General features: G+C 34.1%; 1 protein-coding gene and 1 long non-coding RNA gene across 2 annotated transcripts in view; both read left to right on the top strand.

Moving 5' to 3' along the window:
- Positions 1 to 27,063, top strand: part of LOC119078720 (vesicular glutamate transporter 1) — a 48,938-nt gene that overhangs the window by 15,176 nt on the left and 6,699 nt on the right. The window contains exon 3 of the mRNA XM_037186393.1: positions 24,465 to 24,735. Coding sequence (XP_037042288.1) covers positions 24,465 to 24,735 — 271 coding nt within the window. The remainder of the gene's footprint in view (positions 1 to 24,464; positions 24,736 to 27,063) is intronic.
- LOC119078721 lies at positions 206 to 21,706 on the top strand. Its single transcript, XR_005088051.1, has 3 exons — positions 206 to 221; positions 13,858 to 13,863; positions 21,683 to 21,706. It is a non-coding gene; the product is annotated as an uncharacterized LOC119078721 (long non-coding RNA).

The raw sequence follows: 27,063 nt of genomic DNA on the forward strand, positions 1-27,063 counted from the left end.
TGGGAAAAATGTCTCGGGGGAAATCAACTAAGCCGCATATAATGACAACGATGCCGGCAACTCATATGAAATAAATGTATCTATCATCTGCATGTAATATTTATGTTTATGGGAGTAGTAGATTTCTTGAAAATGAATTTTCATTTACATTCGAAGGTGATACGCGATAATCTCGGGGAACACGATGAATGGATGGATTAATATATTATTCAGTGAATTTTGTGTAGAATGTAATTGAAAATGCAGAAAAGAATATCTATTTTGTGTCTATGGTGGAGCCTTTCTGTGTTTCGCACACACTTTCTTTGCCAAATATTTCTGCGTTGGCATAAGACAAATCAATAAAAACTACGCTCCTCTAGTATACTCTGATTTACTTATGATAATTAATTACGATAGTCAATAAACTCATTTTCGATAAAACACAACGACGGCGAAAGATATCTTCATTAAATCTGTTGCTTCATTTGTCCCGAAATCTTTTACTTCAATTGTTTTAACCTATAATTTCGCTATATAAGAGAACACATTCAGAGCTTATCGCTTGTTTTTGTCATCACTGTCGATAACAGATGACTAGCCGTTTCTAATCAAAGAAACAGTTTTGCGAACGAAAATCTGGTAGATTTCGGTAACGTTTACCTGTGTCCAAAATGATTTTTTTAAATGACCTACCGCCAAACACTATGTGTATATATGAGATTGAGCATGTTCATAAGTGATTGCAAACGGCTCGTTATTTGCTGTGATTTCAATGTAAATTGCTTTGATTTGCATTGGCAAGACGAGCTTCATTTCAGTATCTAGATGTTGGAAAATGCTACACAAAAGAATCATAAACCACGTACAACAATAAAAATGGATTTTTTTCCACGAAATTGATTGTCCCAGAAAATTACGAAATCTCTCTCTCTCTCTCTGAACGATAGCACCAGATCAATGAAAACGTGCCGATTTAGCCTTTTCTGGTATTTGCGTATCACACAAACAAAACTTTATTACAAATAAAAATTCCGTACAAAACCCGGCAAGAAATGGAGCATTAATGTAATATATATAGGACGACGACGAGGAAACGTTATTTGTCTTTCTTCAGACCCATTTACAAACAGAAAATTGAAAGATTTTTTATGGTTTGACTCACAATGAACATGGAATGTGTGTGAGCAAAATTGAATATCTTTCGATAGATTTATTTGCTGCCATTCGATAATATTGTTTTCTAAATAGGTTGATATTGGAGAAATAAAACTGTTGTTGGCAAATATTTTATGATAAAATCAAGTCACTATCGAATGGTTCATAATTTACTCTTAAAAAAATTTTTTTTTAGGGAAAACACAGTCAACATTAAATTTATCTAGTTAAACTTAGTTTCATTAACAGCCAGGCATGCACTTACAAATCGATATATGATGGTAGTTGAATCTCATCTCTACAGTTTAATTTCCTTTTTTACCCTTCACAGACGGCAAGAACTATCGCCGTTTGGTTAGCAAATCCCTTCTATTGTTCTAAGTAATTTCATTGGAATCTTTTACTTCATTAGTTTTAACATAAGACAGATATAAGATACGGAACACAAGATGACTCGAGATGTGTTTATTACTCCATCGTAATAGCACTAAATTTTTTAAAACAAAATTAAAAGTGACAGTTCCGTTGAGAAACTTACTATTTTCTCCCCTGTTTTGACAGGAAGGGAGAAAATAGACACTTTCATACATAGTAGGCATATAGTTGCAAAAGGTCATACAAAGCAGAAATTGCTACCCATTCATCTTTAATTATTTTGCTTGGGCATTTGATATTGACAACGGCGACAATAGTAAGATATTGAACCATGCTAGTTTTTCTTATACAGCAAAGCGCGTGTTAAAACGTTTGAAGTAATAGATTTTTCATCGAATACTATGTGAAACTCTGAACAAAAGAAGTAACAGATTGACATATACATCATTACGGTATAACATGTAACTCTAGTCGTAGCTACCTTCATTAATTTCCTGTGTAGTGTGGGAAGAAAAAGTTCCTAGTCAATATCATTAAATACTTAGCATATCTTAGTGTTAAATTTCTAATAAATATTCTCTTCATTCTCTGCTTCTTCATCAATGAAATCTACCTTGCTTCTCCACACCGTAATGTATTGAAACGATGTGAAGTGGGTAATATATTATATGAACGAATGGTGTTTCGTTTAAATACCTTCTCGAAATGCAAATAAAAACAAAACAAAAAAAAGTAAAATAAAACCACCTGTAGGTTACGACGAAATACAGAAAAATCATTTTATTTTCCGTTTGATATTGAATCCAGAGAATTAACTGTTCCACAGAGGGAAAACTCAACAGGTTACTATGATATGAAGTGTATAAGACTCCGGAGGGAATATTCAGCACACGCTAACCGAATAGTATATTATCGAAACGTGAGAAATAACTGAATAATTTATTATTTAAAATGCCAATTGGTTTAGCTATTGTACATGAATGAAACGCAAGAATATGTGCGGTGTATGCATGCATTTTTTCAGCAGAGTATATTATCATATCAGGGAAGAGAGAGGGTGAAATTTTATATTTAAAAATTAGGTTTTCGTATTTTATACTATCACTGAATCGATCTGGGTCGCTTGAATCTAGATTTTTTATATTAATCTTCATCAATTTTCTTAGCACAGCCAAACGTCAACCATTAAGTAAGGAATAAGCAATTTTTCACTATAATGTGTCCTTTTACTCGTACACAATTCTCACATTTCAAAGTAATTTTTCATTTGATATCGCTTCGGTTTTTTCCTTTCTTTCATTGAGAGAAGAAGAAAAAAAAACGAATAGAAAAAGGAAAGTTTTTTCTTCCTCTTTATTTCTGTATTTCAATTGCTTCGCTAGGTTGATACTTTTTAACTTAATTTTATCGTCAAATTACACTGAAAGAATAACAAAGTACAATTTAGAGAGGGGACAATTGCTTATGCCACGGAATCGGTAATGTGACAACACTCCGAAGGAGGCAATGATGAAAATAAATTGTAAAAGAAATTGAATTTTATTTAATCAGATTTCTGTAGAAGGAAGAGAAAAAACGGTATGTACATTGTACAAAAGGATAATGAGATGTGCTCCGCTTATTTAGCATTCAAAAAATGTTGAGCGACTTAATTTAACAATATTCGGAAAAGAAAGAAGATTAGCGAAAGAGTTGAGACGATGCTCTAATTGATTAGATTTTATCTCGATTTCATAGATCTTCAGTCATTTGAACTTTTGTTATCTTTCGGAAATCTTTGTCATTTTCTCAAAGAAATGACCAAAATGCCTCACGGTGAATGAAATTTAATTGAAATTTTAATGCGCTACTTTTGATATTTTTGGTTATTACTCATCAGCACAACCATGAATCCTGAACAAGGTTCCACGATTTTTTTTTGATTCAAGCACACCATTTGGTTCCATGCACCTAAAAAAATCTTGTCCAGCTTAGCTGTAGTCTTTGTACGAATGTACTGTACAAATTCGCGACAAGTACATTATGTTAACGTAGCAGTAATATTTACAGCACAGCTGTATAAATGTACAGTTAAGCGAACGTTGATTCCCTGATCCAAAATTAAAAATTGTACAGAAAATATAGTCAAAATCCACCATTTTTCATTGTTATATTATTTAGTACGTTAAATTATATTAACTAAATTAACTAAATTGAAAAAAAAAGGCGCTAACTGCGGCTAGAACCCATAACCTCCGACACTCTAGTCCACCACCTTACTCATGCGCCAACTCAGAACTTGTGTTTGGTAAACGATATGTCAAAGAGATCTTATAATATCGTACGTCTCCATAGTACTGTTTTTCTGAACATTAATGTTCAGCTGAGCAGTATTGTGAAATTGAACTTCAAAAGTTCTCATATTCTTATACTGCTGTGCTGTAATGTAAAATGTCAAAATATCGAAAATAATTGAGAAATACTAGAAATTTTTTTTATTTTTTTAGTAGATCTCGTTAAAATTAATCCTAAATTTGTACCTGTACATGACACAAATTCCACCAATGGAGTGGCTTCTATTCTTAACAAAAATTACCCTACTCTATTTATCCAGAACCATGGAAACTTTGTTTTTTTTTCGAAAAATGTGTTTTTTCAATTAGTAGTTTTCATTTATTGAAACTGATTGTCCGAACTTAGTCCAAACTAGGCATGCCCTGAAAGTACTTGACTTCAGCTTTCCAACGAGCGCACATTTAGCAGGCGTAAAATAAGTCCGAAAAACATCCTTTTTCGACCTTCTAAGGTCAGCCACTATCAACCAAAAGTGACTAGAGACTATCTGAATATATCAATCATAGACGAAATGGGTCCGATTTGGATAGGTGGATTTTCAAAAGAATTCCTCACAACAACTTTTAAAGCCTCTTGAGAAAACGGATTGTATTAAGTTGTTGATATCCAAAATAGAATTTATCGTCATTTACAATTATTTTATTGATCAACAAGAAAACAGGACTTTCGTCGGCTTAATTTTCGACGTAGTGGTGGACACAAATCACTGAGCGAGAAGTACCACTAAAATAATTTATTATCGCCCATAAGACTATAACCTCAATATTACTAAGAATGAAAATGTCAGTAGTAACACAAAAAAATACTTAGGTTATGTTTATATATAGATCATCTTCATAGCCGATTGAAATGTCATCCACGTCTAGAAATGCCATCCCAACGCACTGCTCCTAGCATGAACATAAGAAATATTTGGAGGCTAATGAAGTCACAGTAGGCACTGCGTTTCTTTCGTAAAGATAAAGATAGATGACTTGTTTTCGTTGTATGAGTTAAAACACACAATACAATCAATCTTAAGCGGTAGCTGTCATCACAAAAGCCTCCAAATTGGATATTTGTCAAAGTAGTGTTCATGCTAGGAGCAGTGCGTTGGCCATCCACGTTAAAAAAATTTCATACACATGAATGAATGAACGAAACATTTAACGAAACTTAAGTGAGGTTACGTTTGAATAATAGTCGGTTGGATCATTTTGTTCGGCGAAACCGTTGCAAATCTATAATTTGTTTACGAAAATAGTTATTTATGTATAACTCGGTGCGTTAATAAAACGTCAGTTGCACATAATCCGTCTTATTTACATAAAATCTGGTTTCTACATTTAGCGTACTTTAATAGAAATTTTACCGACCCTGAAAATAGTTAGACATAAATTTTTTTGATGTGATTTCATCAAAGATTCCATCGCATAAGGAATATGAAATGCTTTAAATTGATATCCGGAAGGATAAAAGATGCGAGTAGAGGCATCAGAAAATCTGCTATCTACAACGACAGCTTTTACCGTCAATTACACTAAAAAAAATCTTTCATTATTCCAGTTCATTTATTCACCGCTGAATTTATGAATTACGAATAAATCTAGAATTGTGTTGAAATGTTATGCAGTTTTTAGTCTTGATATTATGGAAGTTTCCACGACCTACATTCAATTTGAATTATTCAAACTGTCATTCGTTCAGCTACCACGACTTACATTCAAACTGTCATTCGTTCAGCTATATTGTACATTTTACATCTCAATAGTACTTTGGATCTGTCACAAATCATGTACTGCTCTGCTGTACAAATTCGCGACAAGTACATTTGGTAACTTAACAGTGCAGTAGTACATCTTAGCTGTGCATAGTACTGTCATTCCGTTCAACATTCAATAATTACGTAGAATATACAGATATGCTGAAAACTAATGTTCAGCTATGTTGTAAAATGAACAGCAGAGTTACCATACGCAAATATTTTTTTTATAGGTGTGGGTCTAATGGCACCCAAGGCTACAAAGGGTTCCAATAGGGGTTGGATTAGATTTCTGGTAGCATTAGTACAAGACATTGAACTTTGGAAATTACGATTTTTCGAAGGCTGTGTGGGTCAGGAATCATGCGAATAAATTTTTAAATTAGTTATACCGATAGATGATACCATGTCTGGTACGGTTCACAAAAAGAGTTTTTTGAAAACGATCTGTACGAGCGCTCACAACTGTTCAAAGATTTTGATTCTTTCTATGAAAGTTTTCTGTGTTTTACTAAACATGTTTCGTATGACTCCTGACGTGCGCGAACTTCCAAAAATCGTAATTTCTAAAATTCAATGAGTCGGTGCAAGCCACCTTTGCAGACATGGCACCAATTTCTTGTACCGTGTCTATCAGAATTCCAACCCTTACCGATTGCAACCTATATCAGACATCAACCATTCTCTATGTAGCCTTGAGTGCCATGGGATTCGTGAAACAAAGTGATGCTGTTGAAAATCAAAAAAATTGTGGAATTTTGTTCAAGGCTCCCAGCTGATTAATAATATCCAAAAATATCGAAAGTGAATAAAATTTGCAATTAAATTCCATTCAACCGTACCGTGTAATATATCAGAGTGAATGATAAGAAAATTGAAAATGAGAAAATTTTCTATGATATTTCCTGAAAACTAGATTTCATTCACATAAAAAATTGAGAACTAATTTTACCACTTAACTGTCATTTGTTAAATTTTTTTTGAGTTACGTGTTTGATGTTTGACGATGTATAGAAATTATGCTTAGCTGTAAAGCTACAGCTAATTAATATTAGTGGAATTTAAAACCACAATTCAATATAACCAGGGATTTAACGTTTACAGACACTTTTCATAGAACGACGCTCATCTCATTGTCTTCTCTAACACAAGAGCCGAACAAGACACGAACCTACATACAGATTATGTAAATTTATCTACTCGCCAATATATGTGGCGAACTCATTCTATTCCTAATGAGGCTTCACCATGACAACTACTTTGAAGACTTTATCACTTAAACAAAAGATTAATGAGTAGTCCTTTGTTCTATTATCAATTTCACGTCGTTCCCCAAAAAGCGTTATTAACAAGCGTTGGTGCAAATGATCCATTTCGTCGATGTAAATGTGGATTAATTGGTACCCTTTAATATTTAGTTTTCGACATTTTTTCTTCTTCTTCGCACTACATTTCGAATTACTGTAGACTTTGTGCGAAACTCTTTTAAAATAAAATTACATTCATGTCTTTAACAAATCGCGGTATATTTCACTTAAATTGTCGTCACCAAGTACTTATGCTAAGCTCTTATTATGTGTACGATAAATCCTGAAAATCGTTTACCGTCTTGAGGATTATTGTGTTGAAAATCCTTACTTTATACATAACAAATCCCTTCTCGGATGTCTGTCATACATTCGCAAAAACATTCATAAAGTATGTACCCGACACACGTTTGGTATAGATAGGATGCGTATATATAGACGTGCGTTACAATAGACGAGGAGATATATATACCGAAAATATAGCTCTCAAACAAACAACACAACTTTCTATATCAAAATGAAATCTTACCAATTCAGATGATTGCTTTTTGTGTATTTTATATCTCTGTTTTTACCCATCAGAATCCGTTGCAGAACGACAGCAACCCCATGCTTATATATTCTGTTCGTAGGCTTTAATAGAGTGTAGCCAAGAAAAAAGAATCCACGATCTATCGACGCAATGTTTGTGTTCGCTTAAGCTAACGTTTCGTGAAACAAACAAAGAAAATAGAAAAGAAATCCGCACACAAACTGACTGATTTTTCTTTTATTTTTATTTTAATCATTTTTGCTTGAATGAACCAACCAGAGGAGAAGAAAGAAAGAAAAAAACCAACAACATTGTCGAAGTGGGTATATTTACAAGAATATTAGGGCTGCTTATACCCATTTAGCACCTTCTTTTTATTTATAGAATGTGGGTTAAATATCAAATCAGCTATTAAATGTAATCAACTGGAAGTTGATATGATTATCTGGTATACAAAACAGTGTTCGCACATATAGTCGATTAGCTTTCTTCTTTAATATAGGATGCGTTCGGAGTTCAGACAATAGCCACTTTTTTGAGCACCGATTTTTATCGAAATTTCATGAAAGAGAGTGCTACGTAGTCTCGGCCCATCAGACTTTTTATTATATCAAAGAGATACGAACGTTGGTAGAAACATGTGTTAGCATGTTAGCCGATCTGGTATGACCTACTTCATAGGGATTACTCACTGTCGCCCATGGTCTGATGAGGTGTAGTATTTTTCAGCATTATTATTAAATGCAAAGCGTCGGAAGATGCTGTCGATGAGCAGATGTGCTTATCGGAAATAATAGTCGTTAACTATAGGATAGGATATAGAATATTTGGGGTAACATATGGGTTCATGTTCATGTTCATCAATTACACAGACAAAAATCAGTTTGAAAAATTAATATGAAAATTCAAAAAAAATCGGTGAACTACAGAGTGTGTCTCCGTATTTTTTCATCAACGGAAGTGCTATGCATGCCTTAGCTTTAAAATGATACCTCACTCTCATAAGTAATTTGGTATTTTAAGAATATTTTTCTAGAGTAAGTATACCAAACAGCATATCATGCCCGCACGTTAGTAAGGATTGAGGACGGCGGAGCATATTTACAGCAAATTTTTGAATTCCCCCTCTTAACTCCAACGACCCTTAAACTAAGAAATTTATTTGTGGCGCAATTTGTTTCTAAAATTTTCTTTATTAAATTTTTTGAGTCAATTTTTTGTTGATAACACTTTTGCGTTGAGGCGCAGAATGCGTCACCCTCAGCGATATCAGTTATTTTGTAAGTGGAAACTAGGTCCCACCTTTTGGGCGGGTCAGGTCCCTTGACTGATAATTTTTTTCAATATCTTTTTGATCATTTTCATTGTTGAACTTCCGAAGCATCACTGATACAAATGCCTACATTTGATCCTAATTTATTTTTACATATGCTGTATTCCTAAAAAAATTGTCAAATTTAGAACATTAATATATCGATTACTCTATACATTACAACAAAATTCTTCAAAAAATCTTTGAACGTAAGACCGAATGATCTTTGAGTTCTTATGTTTCTTATAAATTTGCAGCAAGATTTTCAATCAACCAATCAAACTCGTATGAGCTATGTATTATTCTGTTTGATTGCCATTTTGTCGAATTGAATCAGAGTAGATGCGAAGTTTAACGAATATGGAACGATGAGAGGCCTTTTCACTTTGGTAAAAAATTAAAAAAAAACCCATTTCGTAGAAGGATGAATTCCCTGGGAACGAACAAAACGCCTTCTCATTACATTTCGTAGAAGGATGAATTCCCTAGGAACGAACAAAACGCCTTCTCGCGACATGTACCACATTTCATTTGAAAGCAGGCATTTTTCTGCCGTAAGACAGTAAAAACATCTTTCTTTGGTATTTAGTAGACGGATTTTTGTTAGTCAACTATCAGATTTGTTAGTCAACTATCAGATTTGTTAGTCAACTATCAGATTTGTTAGTCAACTATCAAATTTGTTAGTCAACTATCAAGTTGTTAGCAGTTCACTAACAAGAGATGTTTACCGGTTAGAGGCTGGGCATGTACTGACGAAATTTTTCTTCCTATTTGTTTCATGCACATCATCGAAAACATACTTATACGATTTACACACACTACGCAACAAATTCAAATTTCATCAAAGTAATCTTTTTCGATTGAGGCTATAATCAACAGTGTAAAATCCTGTTTTTATGGCATAGCTTCCAGATCCTTCGTCCCACATAGCCCATCTTCGAACTTAGCGTTGGTATTTTACTTCCATATATTTAAAAAAAAATCGTGCCTTGAACGATTTTTTGTTACCCAGATTAAACGTTTTTCATGCCATTTCATACATTTTCAAGCACAGTAAACTTTTTTGTTACCCACATATTTCGGTATTTTCTGGTGTAAGACCCTGACTTTCAGTCAAGGGAATAACCGCAGCTCGTGTGAATTACAACCCTCGCTTCGCTCCACAAACTTTAGTCGTCGTAGTTGTCTAATGTTTGGTTTGCTTTGGCCGCAAACTTATCGCTCGTCCGAGCTGTCTAATATTGCAATACGACACTGCAACTCTTGTGACTTACGACCCTCGCTTCGCTCGGGCCGCAAACTTCACACTCGTCAGAGTTGTCTAATAATAAGTTTTAGTCTAATCGCAAACTTCTCGCTCGTCCGAGCTGTCTAATATTGCAATACGATACCGCAACTCGTGTGAATTACAACCCAGGCTTCGCTCCGCAAACTTCAGTCGTCGTAGTTGTCTAATGTTTGGTTTGCTTTGGCCGCAAACTTAACGTTCGTCCGAGCTGTCTAATATTGCAATACGATACTGCAACTCGTGTGAATTACGACCCTCGCTTCGCTCGGGCCGCAAACTTCACACTCGTCAGAGTTGTCCAATATTAGGTTTGATCTAATATCAAACTTATCGCTCGTCCGAGCTGTCTAATATTGCATTACGATACCGTAACTCGTCGAAGTTGTCTAATGTTAGAATTGCTTGACTTTTGTAATACTATATACTCACTGTAGTGTATATGTAATTTTAGGGATATGCTGCTTGTTAATTAATAAAATATAAAATAGCAATTATCAAATACCAATTATCGAAAATCAACTATATTGTTCATTTATTACATTTCTATTTTTTGGCATAACTTCCGAAGCGTTGATCACACATAGCTTATCGTCGAACTTAGCCTCAGGAATCCCATTCCTCGTCGATTAAAAAAAAAATCATCAAAATCGGTTATGAATTACTCAAGTTATCGTGGTGACAAAAAAAAAATAGGTTACAAACAATTACGTTTTTCTTCACATTTCATACAATTATCAAAAATTAAAAAGTATCACATTTTCGTTTTCAATAGGTAAAACACACATAAAACAAAAATGTGATACTTTTTAATTTTTGATAATTGTACATTGTTAGGCGACAAACATTTTATGGTATTAGATCATAGATCATTAGATCGATGTGTACTCTTTATAAGATGATTCTGGAGTGACAAAAGACATAGCTAATGCGTTCTTTTTATACATAAATTCATAATTGATATTCAAATAGCCAACTATCAAATTTGATAGTCAACTGTCGAATTTGATAGTCAACTATCAAGCAAGTTGATAGTCAACTGTCAAATTTGATAGTCAATTATCAAGTTGATTGTATACCATCAATTCTAATATAATTCGTTGGCGAAAACAAATTCAAATGATTTACACACACCCTAAAAAAATCAAATTTCACCAAAGCAATCGTATCGTATTTAATAGAGAAATTATCAACAGTGTAAAATCAGGTTTTCCTGGAATAACTTCCAGATTCTTAATCCCACATGGCTCATCTTCGAACTTAGCCTCGACAATTTAATTCCACATCGATAAAAAAAAAATTGTTGAAATTGGTTAAGAATTACTCGAGTTATCCTGCCCACAAGAAAAAACGGTTACAGACATTTAACGTTTTTCATAACATTTCACAAGTTGATAGTCAACTATCAAGTTGATAGTCTACCATAAATTCTAATATCAATCGTTGGCGAAAACAAATTCACATGATTTACACACACATCCAAAAAAAATCAAATTTCATCAAAGTAATCGTATCGTATTTAATAGAGAAGTTATCAACAGTGTAAAATCAGGTTTTTCTGGAATAACTTCCAGATTCTTAATCCCACATGGCTCATCTTCGAACTTAGCCTCGAGAATTTAATTCCACATCGATTAAAAAAAAAATTGTTGAAATTGGTTAAGAATTATTCGAGTTATCCTGCCCACAAGAAAAAACGGTTACAGACATTTAACGTTTTTCATAACATTTCACAAGTTGATAGTCAACTATCAAGTTGATAGTCTACCATAAATTCTAATATCAATCGTTGGCGAAAACAAATTCACATGATTTACACACACATCCAAAAAAAATCAAATTTCATCAAAGTAATCGTATCGTATTTAATAGAGAAGTTATCAACAGTGTAAAATCAGGTTTTTCTGGAATAACTTCCAGATTCTTAATCCCACATGGCTCATCTTCGAACTTAGCCTCGAGAATTTAATTCCACATCGATTAAAAAAAAAATTGTTGAAATTGGTTAAGAATTATTCGAGTTATCCTGCCCACAAGAAAAAAACGGTTACAGACATTAACGTTTTTCATAACATTTCATACATTTTCAATCAAAGTGTACATGTATGGTTACAGACATTTTTCGGTATTTTCTGGCGTAAGACCCTGACTTTCAGTCAAGGGAACAAGGACTTGCGTCACCCTTTAAAGTTTTTTGGCGGATTCTAGGTATCCAAGGTTGGGGGTCATTGGAGCCAAGGGGAGAAGTCAAAAAGTTGCTGTAAATATGCTCCGCCGTCCCCAATTTTTTTTCTACTTTTTACTTTAAAGGGCAAATAGGGTTTCAGCAGAGCAGAGAATGAAAGGAGAGAGATGATGAGTTTCACATTATAGGCTTTTGATACGAATAGATGTTTCGTACGGGTCGGCGTTAGCTATGTTTCGTTTAAAGTTTCGTCAACCTGAAAGTTGAGAGTTAGTTGCCTTCTGTGGATGAAACGAGGAATGAAATTTTACATTTCGAAATGACCTTTTTAAATTCAATTTTTATTTCAATATTAAAATGCACAAATATAATACTGCAAATAATTAGTAGGTAACACCCAAAAAGCTGAATTTCCGGGATGTCTTTCTAGGGTCAGTGCTACCGATGCAAAACTGTCGTAGTATAGGGGTATCCCTGACGGGTTTGAATTATCATTCCAAAAAAACGCGTTTGAAACAGCATTAAATCTTGCACCGAGCCATGAATAGTTTTCTGCAGCACTAGTAACGCTATAAAGAAAGTTTAATTCGGCTTGGTTAGTCTGTGCAAGCGACATTCCCATATTTTGGCATCCATCGTATGCAGTCGGGTAATTTGAATAAATCCTTTCGATGTACCAATTTTTGCCATTAAAGTATCCTAAAAATGACAATCTTGGATGTTGTTCGAAGATTTCTACCGCGATGGGTCCTCTTTCAGTCGAATTGGAATTATAGTAACGTCCCGGCTCAGATACTTTACTCTCGTCGCTGTATCTTGTTGGAAATTTATCCGCAGTTGGATTGTAGGTAGCACAACTAATGACCGACAAATGTATAAGAACCAGACCCAATATGGGAGCCAGGCGTTGTTTGCACAACATTTTAATAAGTTCAATCAGTTGTTTCAATTAGTACGAGTACACTGAAGAAAACTTAATAATTTGTGGTATATATAGTGTCTCTATCTAAAAATTGTTTTACGTAGTACCTATGCGTGAATTAAAGCGTGAAAGATTATCGCTAAGTGTTTATTTCCTTTGTTACAAAGTACGTTCATGATAATTTTTGTTTTTCTTATACTTAAATCGCTGTAGGTGACGTATTCTGCGCTTGTACGCAAAAATTGCCAGAGCAAAAATGTACCAAAAAAAAAATTGCGTCACAAAGTGGCAGATGATTCGGCTATTTTTCATTTGTACATTATTTCAGGACGTATTTTTACCTATTTTAACAATTTTCCTAACAGTGCTTTCCTCAACATCTGCCACTTGTGAGGCAAAATTTTTTTGGTCAAATTTTTCTTTGACACTTTTTGCATACAAGCGCAGAATGCGTCACCTACAGCGATATCAGTTGTTTTGGAAGTATGCTCGCTCAGACTCTTGCGTCACTTTTACTCTTTGAGTGTTTTTGATTGATCTATGAGATACTCAAAAAATTAGAAGTTGTCTAACATTCTAATACAGATTTTATAGATGCCTCGTAATGTCACGACAGTCGTAGTTTATCTGTTGACGACAACAACGAAAAAGATGAGCGAAGAGCTAATGCGCCTAATGCGGCCTTATATAGGTACACTTACGTCAAAGCTAAATGAAGTAATAGATTTTGGTCTTATCTGGTAATTAATTGAAAAAGTAATAGACTCGTAGTTAATTCGTGACATGCTATAAGGCTTGTGAGAACTATGAGGTCGTTAGCACAAATGTTTAGATAAGACAGCACTAGCTAGATCAGTTTACAGGTTTTTAGGGATTTAAGCTGTGTGTTAGATGTATCCAATATGTTAGAAACTCTCAGTAAAATGCCAGAAGAATTCAGGAATATTTAGGAAAATACAAGATAATTTGGGAAACTGCTTTCTCAAAAATGGTCACTGGAAATTATACGTCACGTAACCATCCAAACGGGATGACTCAGTGGACTAGCCTTCCAATAAAATGATGCGGGTTCGATTCCCGTGTCGGACAATTCCACATGGAATTTTTCTAGCGATTACATCGCATTAGTAACGACCTCAAGTTTACGTAAGCTTCTTAATTTGGATAATTCCAGTGTGCTGCAACGATGACAAACTCGTATGACGTAACCCAAATACGATGAATTTGTGGTCATATGTATATTCAGCTTACATTTAGGCGCGATCAATAGATTAAGGAATTTGTTTATGTTGTGTCCGTTGACAAGTGGATCGGCACCGGTTTCTGGTGGGTTTTGGTTTTTGTTTTTTAGGGTAAATTTATCTTAGTTCGTTCTGACGACAAATTTCCGTTTTCCGTGCTATACAAATTTCATACAAAATTTTGCATAGGACTAACTTCGATTTCAAGGCACCTTGCTTTTGTACGGTAGCACGAAGTGAAATATAAGTTGCTCTTAATTATTAAATCTTTTTCAAGAAATTATTGATTTAATCGTTAATTAGTTAAACGAACTAAGCTAAATTACCTTATATGTTGCCAAATTTCAAGATATTTTTATTGGGAGGCTATGTTGATCGCTTGGTGAAAAAGGACTTCACCTAGCACAAATTAGAGACCTTGGACATATGTTTGACATTGCAATGTGGGCAACATAGAGACACTGAATTTTAAAACCCACCGAAAACCCAAGCTTCCATCTACATACAAAACACATACCGAACGAGACAATCTTAATCTATTAGCACCTAACTTTCCTCAGACAGTATTTGCATACTTTAAGACGTGGATCTGAAGTCATGTTAAGCCGGTAGTCCATAAGTGAGGTCTCTAAACAAATCAAATATGATGAGGATGTATTACAGAGCACATGTATTCATCATGCACTCATAGTTTTAGTTTGTGAGATTTAAAAAACCAATTGAGAAACGCCCAAATTCGGACCTGACCATATTTTTACAGCATTCTTTCACAATCATAATTCCATGAAAACATATCCCGCACATATGAATATGAACCCAATAATACACCGCACTAGTATCGTAATGTATTATAGCTATAGATACATATACACATCCACTGCACTTGTTGGTTCAATGAATTTGGATAGATACCTATATACCTATCCCAAACCGGATTGATTTGATATGATTTATTTGCACTGATTGAATTTCCGGTTCAATTGATTTTCATTTGTTTGCAAGCTATATACGCGAATGGGGAAATGATTATATTTTCTTTGTGACTTTGCTCCTCATTGTCGTAAATTGATGTACGTTTTCTTCGTCTCTTGTCTTTTCCTATACACCACCACCATAAACACCAGCAGCAGCTTCATCTGCACGCTTTTAATGTTCATTCGTCTGTTGTTTCCTTGTCCTGTATACTACGTATATACGTATTTATAACCGTAATATCTTTTATGGAATTTCTATACCCAAAGAGTCGGCATCATCTTGACGTTAATTGAATATGGAATCAACAATTTACTACCGCTTTGGTTATAATGGAAAATAGATTTTCATTTGGAAGTTTTTTTTTCTTCTTCGTCTTCTCTTCTTTCACATTTTTTTGAGAGAATGGGGTGTGTATGAAGAGAAGCTCTACGAATGCATTTAGGTACTGGTCCGTAAATGATGATGATTTTATAGTTGTACGGCTTGGCGTTTTACAATTAAATTAATTTTAATTTCAATTGATTCTTTTCAATGTGTTTGAATCAGAATCACCCCCGAAATATGTTTTATTGCTGAATGTAAATGGAGTGTGACGTCACAAATTCAAGATGAAGCTGAAAGTGCTTCAGTAAAGGCAATACGAATGAATTACAATCTCCCAATATTCGTACACAACAAGAGAAGCGTACGAATTCCATTTCGTATGTGAAATCCTTACAAATTCTTCCAATTTTTGTTACATTCCAAAATCGTTTATACAAACTGCTTCGGTGCTATGCCAACCTATAATAATAAACTGGGAAAATTCACTGTAGCGAAGTCTATATACGCCAACACAATAAAATCGTCGATAGAAGCACATTGCAAAACAATCCATTAAAATCCTTCAACAATCATTTCACTTGAAAAACATTCATCGGAAAAAGTGTATACCAACAACAAAGAGCAAAGCTTTAAAATGAAATAATCCATAACAGTTGATCGGTACATATACGTACAGCCAAACGTATGGCAATTTTGTATGCAAAAAGATACGATGTTAGGCTTTTACAGATAATATATGACGGTTGTGTTACGTAAACTATACCAAACAAAGACATCTCAGTTACTTTGTAGAATGTTTGAAAATGTGGTTTCCAAATGGGGAGATATTTCTGGCTAACCAGAAATCGTTCCATTGATAGAATTTTAGAGATTTTTTATTCGGAATAAAAATCCTTATTTGAGATTACATTGACTCCTTTTCAATACGCTGATGATGTTCGATAAATGTTTGATCGAGGGGTGATACGCAGCACATCTATTAGAACAAGAAAATAATTAAAAATCTTCTCCGTTTTTATGTTTGTTTTTGTTGAAAGGAACTTTGTGTTCGCTTTTCATCCCCAATGTCCGCACCCCGAGCACGATGAGCATTAAGTGAGGTATAAAAGGCACATAATTGATATTTAGTTTGAAATGATTTTCAATAAATTTCCATTAAATTTGAATGAATTTATTTGCGAATGGCTTACAAGTGTGTTGGCTGTGTTGCATAAATTGGGATATTTTAAGTGAATATAAATAATCCATCGCGGTGTTCCAGTTCGAGAACGTGTCTAGAATCGAAATGTGGCATTGTTTACAACTTTCAGTCGATATGAGAATCGCTGGCGAACATAAATCTTTATTTAAATTGCGACTCCAGCAACTGATTTTGTGGGAAAACGATTTTCTAGGTAAATGTATCAATAAGAGTCGAGGATTTTAGTAGTAGGTATTGTGGACGTAAATTACTATAAATAGAAAAAATCGCACAACTTTAAAGTGTCCGGACGATTTTCAGCTTCCGATTAGGTTTCAAATTAATTTTTTTTCGAATTATTAATTAACTTCTAACATTACACTTTAAAAAACAATGAAAACCTTTTCTCGCTTTCGGGGTTGTTACAAGAACAAGAAAAAATTTACTTCTTTACATGGCAGTGTAAAATTTCTGCCTAAATAAATATTTCAAAATATTGAGTGGGTTTTGGGATAAAATAAGTTTTTGAAGGTTTTCTAAATTCAAAGAATTATGAAAAACGGAAAAACCATTTTTATTGTCTGCCCACTCGAAAGTTACTCATTACGTAGCAGTTTTCCCTCTGTGAAAGTATTCTTATTCATTACACGAAGAATATTTTCGGTTCATTTTACGTGAATTCCTTTGCGTCATTCAAATTTTGCATTGGACCAGCAATAGACCAAAATGTATTGGATGCTCCTACGTAATTCATTAATTCGGAAACAACTTTGTGATAATCAGAAACTTACTCGCATGTTTTTAAGTAATTTGCTTGGGTAATTGTTTTTCCACAAATTTAGTTGTATATCTAGTCTTCAGATTGGAATATACAAATTCTACTGTCGAAAAGACATTTACCGAAACTTGCTGCTCAAAGAACACACTTCTGAGTTTGCCTTTATCACGGAACTGTTATCTAATATAATGAGATACTTTCGTAGCTTGTAATCTACTATTTTTCATAGCAAGCTCTATTATCAGATTATTTATCACAGTAAAAGAATTAATCACATGCAAGAAATTTAGAGTTGTGCATAAATAGAGCTGAATTATTTGACTTAACCTCACAGGATTCTTCAACTTTCAATTGAATCGGAGTCAACAAAAACCAATGCATTAGGAGCACAGCCTAATATTTGCAAACGTTTCACAAATGTTTATCAAATTTTTGTGAAACATTTGTGAAACTTTGTCTGGCTGCTATTTATTTAAATCATTACTTCCTGAAACGGCTAATCATCTGCTATAGAAACCAACGACAAAAGTCAGTGATAACTTTTGAACGTCTTCTTATAGTAAAATGAATGTTAAAACGAATGAAGTAAAAGATTTTCCATGAAATACTAGGCCATAATTACAACAAAAGAAGGGACAGATTAACAGATTATTATGATCCATAATCAATAATTATAACGAGATGTGTTTTATGATCTGTATACTACAAAGAAAGACAACAGAATGTTTATGAAATGTGAAAGTTTAAGTGAAATCTAGAATTTTGGCCTTCCGAAACGGATGAGTGATCGGCTATCCGTAATGATGATTTTAAGAAATAAGTCGAGATAGTCGAGAACAAAACGTACAGTAAAACTACAGAAATACAAGATTTGGTTTCAAGCACGAGAAGCATGATTAAAACAAAAGAAGATACCAACAGATTGGACGAGATTTTCTATATCGTTCAATGATTTGTAATTTTTTTACTTATATTTTGTGACGAATAAATCAAATGATTTAAAATTCAAAAAAAAAAGAAGTAACAGACTTAACCGTTCTCTGAAGATACACTGAATCTTATAACAGATTCAGAAAAATCAGCTCGTATTCCAGTTCTACAAAAATATCAATTTAAATGCACAACGGTAGAAAGCGACAGGAACCATTAAAAGTACAATGAGCGATTGGCGGCGTTATGTCATATTCTGTCTATACGGTATAAGCAGACATGTTAGCCGATCAATTGCGGCTATTCGACTAATCTGATTTCGATGAAAACGATAGTGAAATTTCCAACGTGCCAAGTAAGATTCCTCTCTTTTTCATCTGTTATCGACAACTATGACAAAAGGTATCAACGATCTTTGCTTAGCTGTCTTATTTATAGCCAAACCTATGTTAGGACTAGCAAAGTACGAGATTTTGTATCAAATACATGTTTCAAACAAAAAAAGTAGTAGATTTGATTTTAGATTAACGAGATGGTATAAACACTAGTCAAGTATTAGAAAATTTCTTTCTCATAGGCGACATCCAATTGGCGGCTAACCTGACTGCTGCTGTACAAGAGTAAACACGTCGTGTATAATATACACTGTATGTATATGTGGTGGCACGATTAAAATTAAAAAGGGGGATGATTTTATTCATACAAAACTGATTTAAAATCATCATTATATACCTTTTACGAAAATATCCATAACGTTTATATCTCGATTTATACATCTATCACATCAACATGCATATAAATACAAAATACAAAAAGCCATTGATAAATTGCTGACTAAAAGCAGCGAACTAATTCGTTTTGTGTATTATGTCTTCTGATAGGGTGGTATATACATCATGTATATGTGGATGTTAGATGCTTAATGGTATCGTATACCTAGACATTATGGTGTTTATTATGAATATATTGTTAGGTTGTTCAGAAAAAAGTAGGGAAGCAAGCAGGAAATTTGATGTAAGTATGAATACATTAAATTTTTACATGACATTTAGCGTGTTACTGTAATTGATGATATGGTTTATGGTTTGATGCGTTTCAATTATTAAATGTTTATTGTTTATAACACACAGACGCGAACACAGGACAAAAACAAGAGTATTTACCGCCAATAAACTCAGTCCGAAAGGGGTAGTCAAACAACTTTATTAAAATTAATAAATTTTCATAAAGTTGTAAAAGGCATAAATTGGCACTCAAATTATCGTCCAACTGGCTTTGAAAATGACAGAGAGGAACTTAACAACCTTTCACAGACGGAAAGCATATCAGTAGTCTTACTATCGGATCTATTACTTCGTGTGATCTAAATATTTCTAATATCTCAAATCTTTTACTTCATTTGTTTAAATATTCGTTTTACTATTCAGTACGGCATTACCCAGAGATTCTCGTTTATTCCTGAAGTCGTTTACAATAACAGATTATAATTAGTTTGAGGGTGACTTACCACCATTGATGTTGTCCCCTGTCATTCGAAGCACGTTTGATCGAAGCCTTTAACTCTATGAGTCAGCTTTAGATTTTTTTTATTTGTTTGGAGGAAGATTAGATCCTATTCCTAGAAACATTCAAGATTCTTGTTTATTTTCTACATCAAACCATTTATGACTGATGGCTGTCTTATGGTGTACTGATCTGTCTGTGTACGTGTACTGATATACAAATCCAATTTAGGAATGGTTTCTCTACATTAACCAGGTTTTGCTTAATCAGCCCATCGGCTATTGGAGTTGCAAACTGATCACCTTTATACCAGGCATGTTCTTTTGTAACATTTTCGTGCATGGTATTTTTTCAATGCAAAATAAAGATATTTTAAACATTGGAAATGATTTAAAAACTGTTTCTAAATGATAAATAAAGATGAATCTTCATATTCAGACCAAAAAATAATAAAGTGTTATGAAAAATCTGCCAAGTACACCCAAATCAAGCGTCGTTCCGAACGTTTCTAAAGTGAGAAAAGTTGTATGCAGTCATCGACGGCAAAGGTGTTTTCCTATAGTTTCACAATAAAATTTTAACCATTACTTCATTTAAAAATAACAAGAAGGGCAAAACTTCATTTTAATCACGTTTTAAGTTAAATTTGATTGTGAAATAATTATAAAATAATTAAAAATGTCACCGTTCCGAACGTTTCATTAGTAAAAAAATCTAAAATGTCATACCGATAGGCAGAAAGTTTTCGAACCAAACGCTACTAAAGTTAAATTGGTTACATCAAATTGGTATCCAAATAGCACTTTGTGCGCTATTTTACATTGAAAACAAAAGATTAATGATGCCAAATACCGGTAGAAACCAAAAATCCGCTACAAATTTCTGTAAAATACCGGCAACAAAAAAAAATGTGCTACGAATGTATATATTTTGAACACTAGTACTACTGTCCCTATGTGTGTTAGGGTATAAATTGTGAATTCTCACTGAGCGTGGAAACTGCCATATATTTTGAACACTAGTACTACTGTCCCTATGTGTGTTAGTACAAATTGTGAATTCTCACTGAGCGTGGAAACTGCCACCAATAAACTGTCTAGATACTTATGGTCGGGGGTCGTACCGTCGTACGTAAATTAAGTAACGCTTAAATCTCCATTTCCAAGGCACGTAGAATGTGTGAGACACAAGCGTTAGACCATCTCCCTTCATTGCACGAAGTAATGTATGAGCGGCCGTTTATGAGATAATTAGGAAACTTTACCCCTTTTCAGATTATAATACAAATTTTTCTTCCAAATCGTTTCAATACTCTCGTTGCTGAAAAATTTTCCAATTTACTCACAAAACATTGACTCGCAAATGGAAATTCCAAGTTCGTAAGATTGTGAGTTATCGAAACCGATAATAATTTCCTTGTAATCATTCTTCATTACGCCGTACGGCACTTAATAAGAGAAAAAAAACTTTTAACACATCTCATCTGTGACACGAGGGAAGATGATGTCTGTCTCTTCAACAGTAAAGCCAAAACCATTCATATCACATTATTTCGTATTTATAATGATAAATGTTGTATCATAAATGTTCGCACAAAATGTAGGTATATGTAACTAAGTGAAATCATATCCACAATCGAAATTAAATAGGGTTGATAAATTAGAGACGTGTTGTAGACTTAATGGACGGCAACAATAAGACAGGAAGTAAAACGTAATGTTTTTCGACATGAAATGGGGGTTCTTCATATTTTTGTCGCATAAAAGGGTTTAGATTTTCCTATGTGTGTCCTATTCGATTGATGATCGTAATGCAGCTCGAAGGAACAAAGTCCCAAAGCGGAACATTCACAACAACAATAACTTCTCGTTCCTCTAAGAAGGCACAAAGCATGCGTTTGGGAAGTTTCTTTTATTTACACGCTGCATACATAAACCGCGCGTTAATAACACGGCATAACTATGCTTAAGAGTACATTACTTAGCAATGGGGCAGATGGAAATGGTACTTCTTGTGTGAAATTTACCGATTGAGGCGTAGCCGAGGTCGATAAACACACACAAGGTACCATTTCCATCATTTGTTCCATTGGCAAGTAAGGTATTTTATACTAAAACTTTAGGTAACTTTTGGCTTCGCGAAGTAAAGTTAACTTTACCTCACGTTTTTGAATAAAACATTGAAAACTCCAGTTTTAGTGTGAATTTTGTTGATTAGAGGACAGGCAGAGGTGAATAAATACTTGATATTGATGTGAATAGAAAATGTTCATATTACTCATTTCATTAACTAAATTCAGTACTTTGTGACCAATGCATGTTAAGTGGATAATGTTTGTGAATTGCATAGAGGTTGACTACCAATGGAAGTCACTACCTAGAGGAATTATGACCCTAAATCCATTGAAAAATTATATCACACACACCACTAGTACGAAAACGTCAAATTTGCTTCTTTTGACGTTATGGGTCCCTTTACATTTGACATTAAGAGCTTAGAGTAATTATACCTAGAGAGGAAATTGGTACGACGAAATATGGTCCTAACATCAGTTTGTATAAGATACAAATTTCGTATAATTTTACACCAATACATGTATGCGTTTGCTTTGTATAGTTCAATTTGCCCTCTTAATTAAGAGGGCAAACACATATACCAATAAACATTTCGTATTTGATGTTGGGACCACATATTTTACGTAATTTTGTTCGAAATTTCCTCTCTAGGTATAATTACTCTTAGATTAAGAGTCCCTTTTAAGCTGTGACACACACATTTAAATATATGATTTTTCATTTTCATTTGTCATTTTTTCCATTGTAACAGAAAAAGAATCGAATCAGATATATATTTCTAAGTAAACACAAATAAATCATATCCAACCATTAAAAAAAGATGTCATTGACATCGAACGATCGAACTTTTGAGCTAGACCGCGCGACAGAAACAATGGTGTCCACACTATTAATATCTACCTTGAGAAAAACCATCTGTCATCGACAGCAAGAACAAAAATAAGCGCTGACCTTTGATTGTCGTTGTCTTTATATCGTATCAAAATGCATTAAAATGAAAGAAGTAAAAGATTTTGAAATCAAACACAAACTTTTTATCCGGCGATAATTTTAGCAGAAGAAGTAACAGATTCGATTGTGATGAAGATACGATTGTATAGTTTCTAATAGATTAGCTTCACCTTTACTCATTTGTGTAGCTACATTCCTGACTGTGTTGAACTAAACTACGTATCGAGGAATCTCGCTACGAGCGTTCGTTTTGAAATGCTCGTTATTTTAGAAATTTGTGCGAACTCGTATCTAGTGTGTTTTCAGAGAAAGTGAAAATTGGAAATGGGTGCAAACTCTATTTAAGGTGTTTTGAGGTGAATGCAGGACCTATTTTAGGGAAAACATTTTTCCATTTTTTTTAATTTTCCAATTTTTGACCAAACATATTTTTCAGAAAAATAAGGAAAATTAGAAAATATTATAAAAAAATCGGGAAAACGTTTTACCTAAAATAGTTTGTGGTGGAACAAAAAATCGTAAATTTTCATCTTACACTCTAGTTTTAGTGCTCTGAAAACTGTCCAATTTGAAATAACAACCGAAAAATGTATGGAAATCTTACGGATGGATTAGGTCACCGACACGAGACTCTTTTTTTGACTATATAGCTATGAACTTAGCGCTCTATGGGGGCAAGTTAGGATATTTTTGGAGACATTTTCAAAACAAGTGTTTACTGCCTAGCTCTTATGTTCAATCTATAAACCAAAATTCAAATTTATTTTCCCCCATTCCCACACATGTCTGACAAAAAATGATTTTTTTTTACATCAACTTCGGATCTGTTTATTAAAAGCGAGAGAGATATTCTAATTACACGTTTAATAGTACAAATTAAATATTTACTTAACATCCATCGTTTCATAACAAGAATATCTTTTAATCGAAAATTTTATTACATTTAAATAGGTAAATAAAGGGTGAAATTTAATAACATTCTCAAGTCATGGAATGATCTGTTTCGGTTGAGTGCTATATTACCAGGCATGATTTTAAATGTTGCTAATATTGGTGGGTAGTTCAGAGTTTTGTGTTTACATAAGTGGAGAAAATGGTTTGGATTTGTTTGCGTCAGACACAAATCTCAATTTTATTGCAGTCTGATGTTTTTTGGGTTGAAAATTTTTGATTTTGCAATATATGAAGTTTACGGAACAAGACAAAGACTAGACGAGTCAAGGCAATATATTAATGCATTGCGTTTAGTGATACAAATCAGGCTTTCAAATTATCAATCTGGGTGAACTTACCATTATACTTGACTCGATGTTGTTATTTACCACACCTAAAACAACTCTCAAATAATTGTTTCCTATCTATTAAATTTTCTAGGATGCAACGGTTCGATCACTTGGATTCGCGGAAACAAGGATATGGACAAATGGATGGTGGACACGAATACGGTCTCGACGAACGGGAATCACCGGCCTCATTCGACGAAATCGAAAGGCCACCACTTCGTCATGTCGATAAATATATTCGTGCCGAATTGCCATGTTTGTCGGCTAGGTATACGGTAGCGGTGATGACTTCTTTAGGATTCATAATATCATTTGGAATTAGATGCAATTTGAGTATGGCCAAATTGTCGCTTAGCGATGAGGTGAGTTTAGCGATCTTTTTTATATTCTGATAGACATGGCGTGGGAGGTTTGAGAAATAATATTGAAATTTTTACAAAATATCATTCCTTCTACTAACTTGAAGTTAATGTTGTCTGCTCCGTCGTCAAATTAATAGAATGAGTAATGTTACTTTCGGAATAAGTGGTAGAGTGGTGGATTGGTTGAGGGTTGATGGTACACTGATAATGAATTAGTGAGCAAGGTAAGACCACATTGATTAATAGAATGAAGAAAGACCTTGCTAGATTTGAAAAAGTTTTCGATCAAAGGCCATCTGTTTATTGACAGCATGACGACAAAAATAAGCAATAAGATCTGACCGTTCCGATCTTTTAAAGTAAAATAAGTATCAACTAATGAAGTAATAGATTTGTTTTTTATATTTCGATCACAAGCACGGCAGAGTAAAGTAAACCAGGCAGGAGCGATTCATTTTCGAAACGTCAAATAAGGGACCTAATACACGGGATGAAAATGAACTCAAATGAACACTGACATAAATTGAAAAATTTTATTCGCAAAATATCAAGGGCTACTAGATTATTCAGGTCCCTAGTCAAACAAGCGCTCCTGCCTGGTTAACTTTACTCTGCCGTGATCACAAGAAGTAACAGATTCGTTAGTATTGAAAATATTTCAGATTATTGCGTTGCTACGTAAGTTGACATTATTAGATTTCCTTCCCTAGAAATAAGGGAAGGTTACACGTAAAAATGAATCAAATTTCATAAAAATTATTCCTATAAATTATTGGTAAATCAATGAGGTATGAACTTAGAGGGTCATGTTTCTATCTGTTTTTTCTCAGAGATTATGTTGGTAAGTATACTAGAATTTCCCGGTTAAAATTTAAAGTTTTATGTTGCTGCTCATACTCTCTTAGCGGTAGCTTAAGAATCGATACATTTTTAGACCCGTACGAAGTACTGGGGTCTTATAGGTTTACGCATACGTTTGTAACACGTCGAATTGGACTCCCTGAGTAAGGGGAAACCTATTGTGGTTGTCTAGAGATGCCAAATCCGCGAAAAAAAATGTCCGTCTGTCCGTCTGTCCGTCTGTCTGTCTGCACGATAACTTGAGTAAAACGCATCCGATTTTGAAAATTCTTTTTTTTCCCGTTCGGTAATGTCAAAAGACAGGCTAAGTTCGAAGATGAGTGATTTTGGATCGACCCCTCCCGAGCTGTGGCCCAATAAGTGCTTTACGGTTTTTCGAAGATATCTCCGGACATTTAAACGTTAAACTTGTAAGTGATACGTCAAATAAAAGGTATTTACAATACCGATCGACAAAAAAAAGTTTATGGAAATCGGATGACCGACTCGTGAGTTAGACCCCTTGGTGTGGAACAGGCACAGGGCGGCAAGCAGTTTTTGCTTGTAGGTCGGCCACATTTGAACATATTTCGTCTGTTTTAGCTTTATTAGATAGGTATTGACCGTACCAATCAGAGAATTTGTTTTTTATGAAATTATGTTCTCCGGAGCGTGAGCTAGGTCTCTTGGAGTGAGCTCTTATCTGGCTACTCGGAAGTACAGTGAACGTGGTGTATTTTGACAATATCTCGAGTAAATTTTGACCGAATTTCATGAATTTTTTTTTGTTTGAAAGGTATTAACGAATGTAAAGCGTCGGTACTATTTCCGGTCTCCTAACAAAATGGCTGCCGGCGGCCATATTGGATTTTAGTAAAATATAAATATCTTGGGAAAAATGATACTTAGAGAGTTTCTGTTAACATGGAAATAATTTGTTATGTGTGTGGGGTTTCAGGGATTCCATATACGGACATCTATATATACCTATATACAGCTATATTGAGCTATATACAGGCATATAGAGCTATATAATAGCATATTCCTCTGTGAAATGTTTATTTACAGTGAAATATAGGTAAATATAGCGGTATATAGCTGTTTAAATAGGAATTTATGAAATTTGTCTTCGTACGGGGCTGTCTATATTGCCTCCGGCAATTTATTTATTTATTTATTTGTTGGTTTTGAGACCGTTCTAACAGCCTTTTACAGCCAATAACAAGTTCAGTCTGGACCACCGGCTTTACGTGACTTCCGAACCACGCCTCGAAGTATGTAATTACTCTCTGAGGAAAGTTAGGTGCGAAATTGATATCTCGCCTTAATGTAGGCTAGACATATGTACACAAATTCATCGTATTTGGGTTACGTCATACGATTCATTCAGTGTGTACATCGTTGCAGCCACCAAACACACCGCAACTACCCAAATTATGAAGCTTGAGTGAACTAAGGACGTTACCAATGCGATATAATCGCTAGAAA

Source organism: Bradysia coprophila, unplaced genomic scaffold, assembly GCF_014529535.1.
Source record: "Bradysia coprophila strain Holo2 unplaced genomic scaffold, BU_Bcop_v1 contig_297, whole genome shotgun sequence".
Taxonomy (NCBI): Eukaryota; Metazoa; Arthropoda; class Insecta; order Diptera; family Sciaridae; genus Bradysia; species Bradysia coprophila.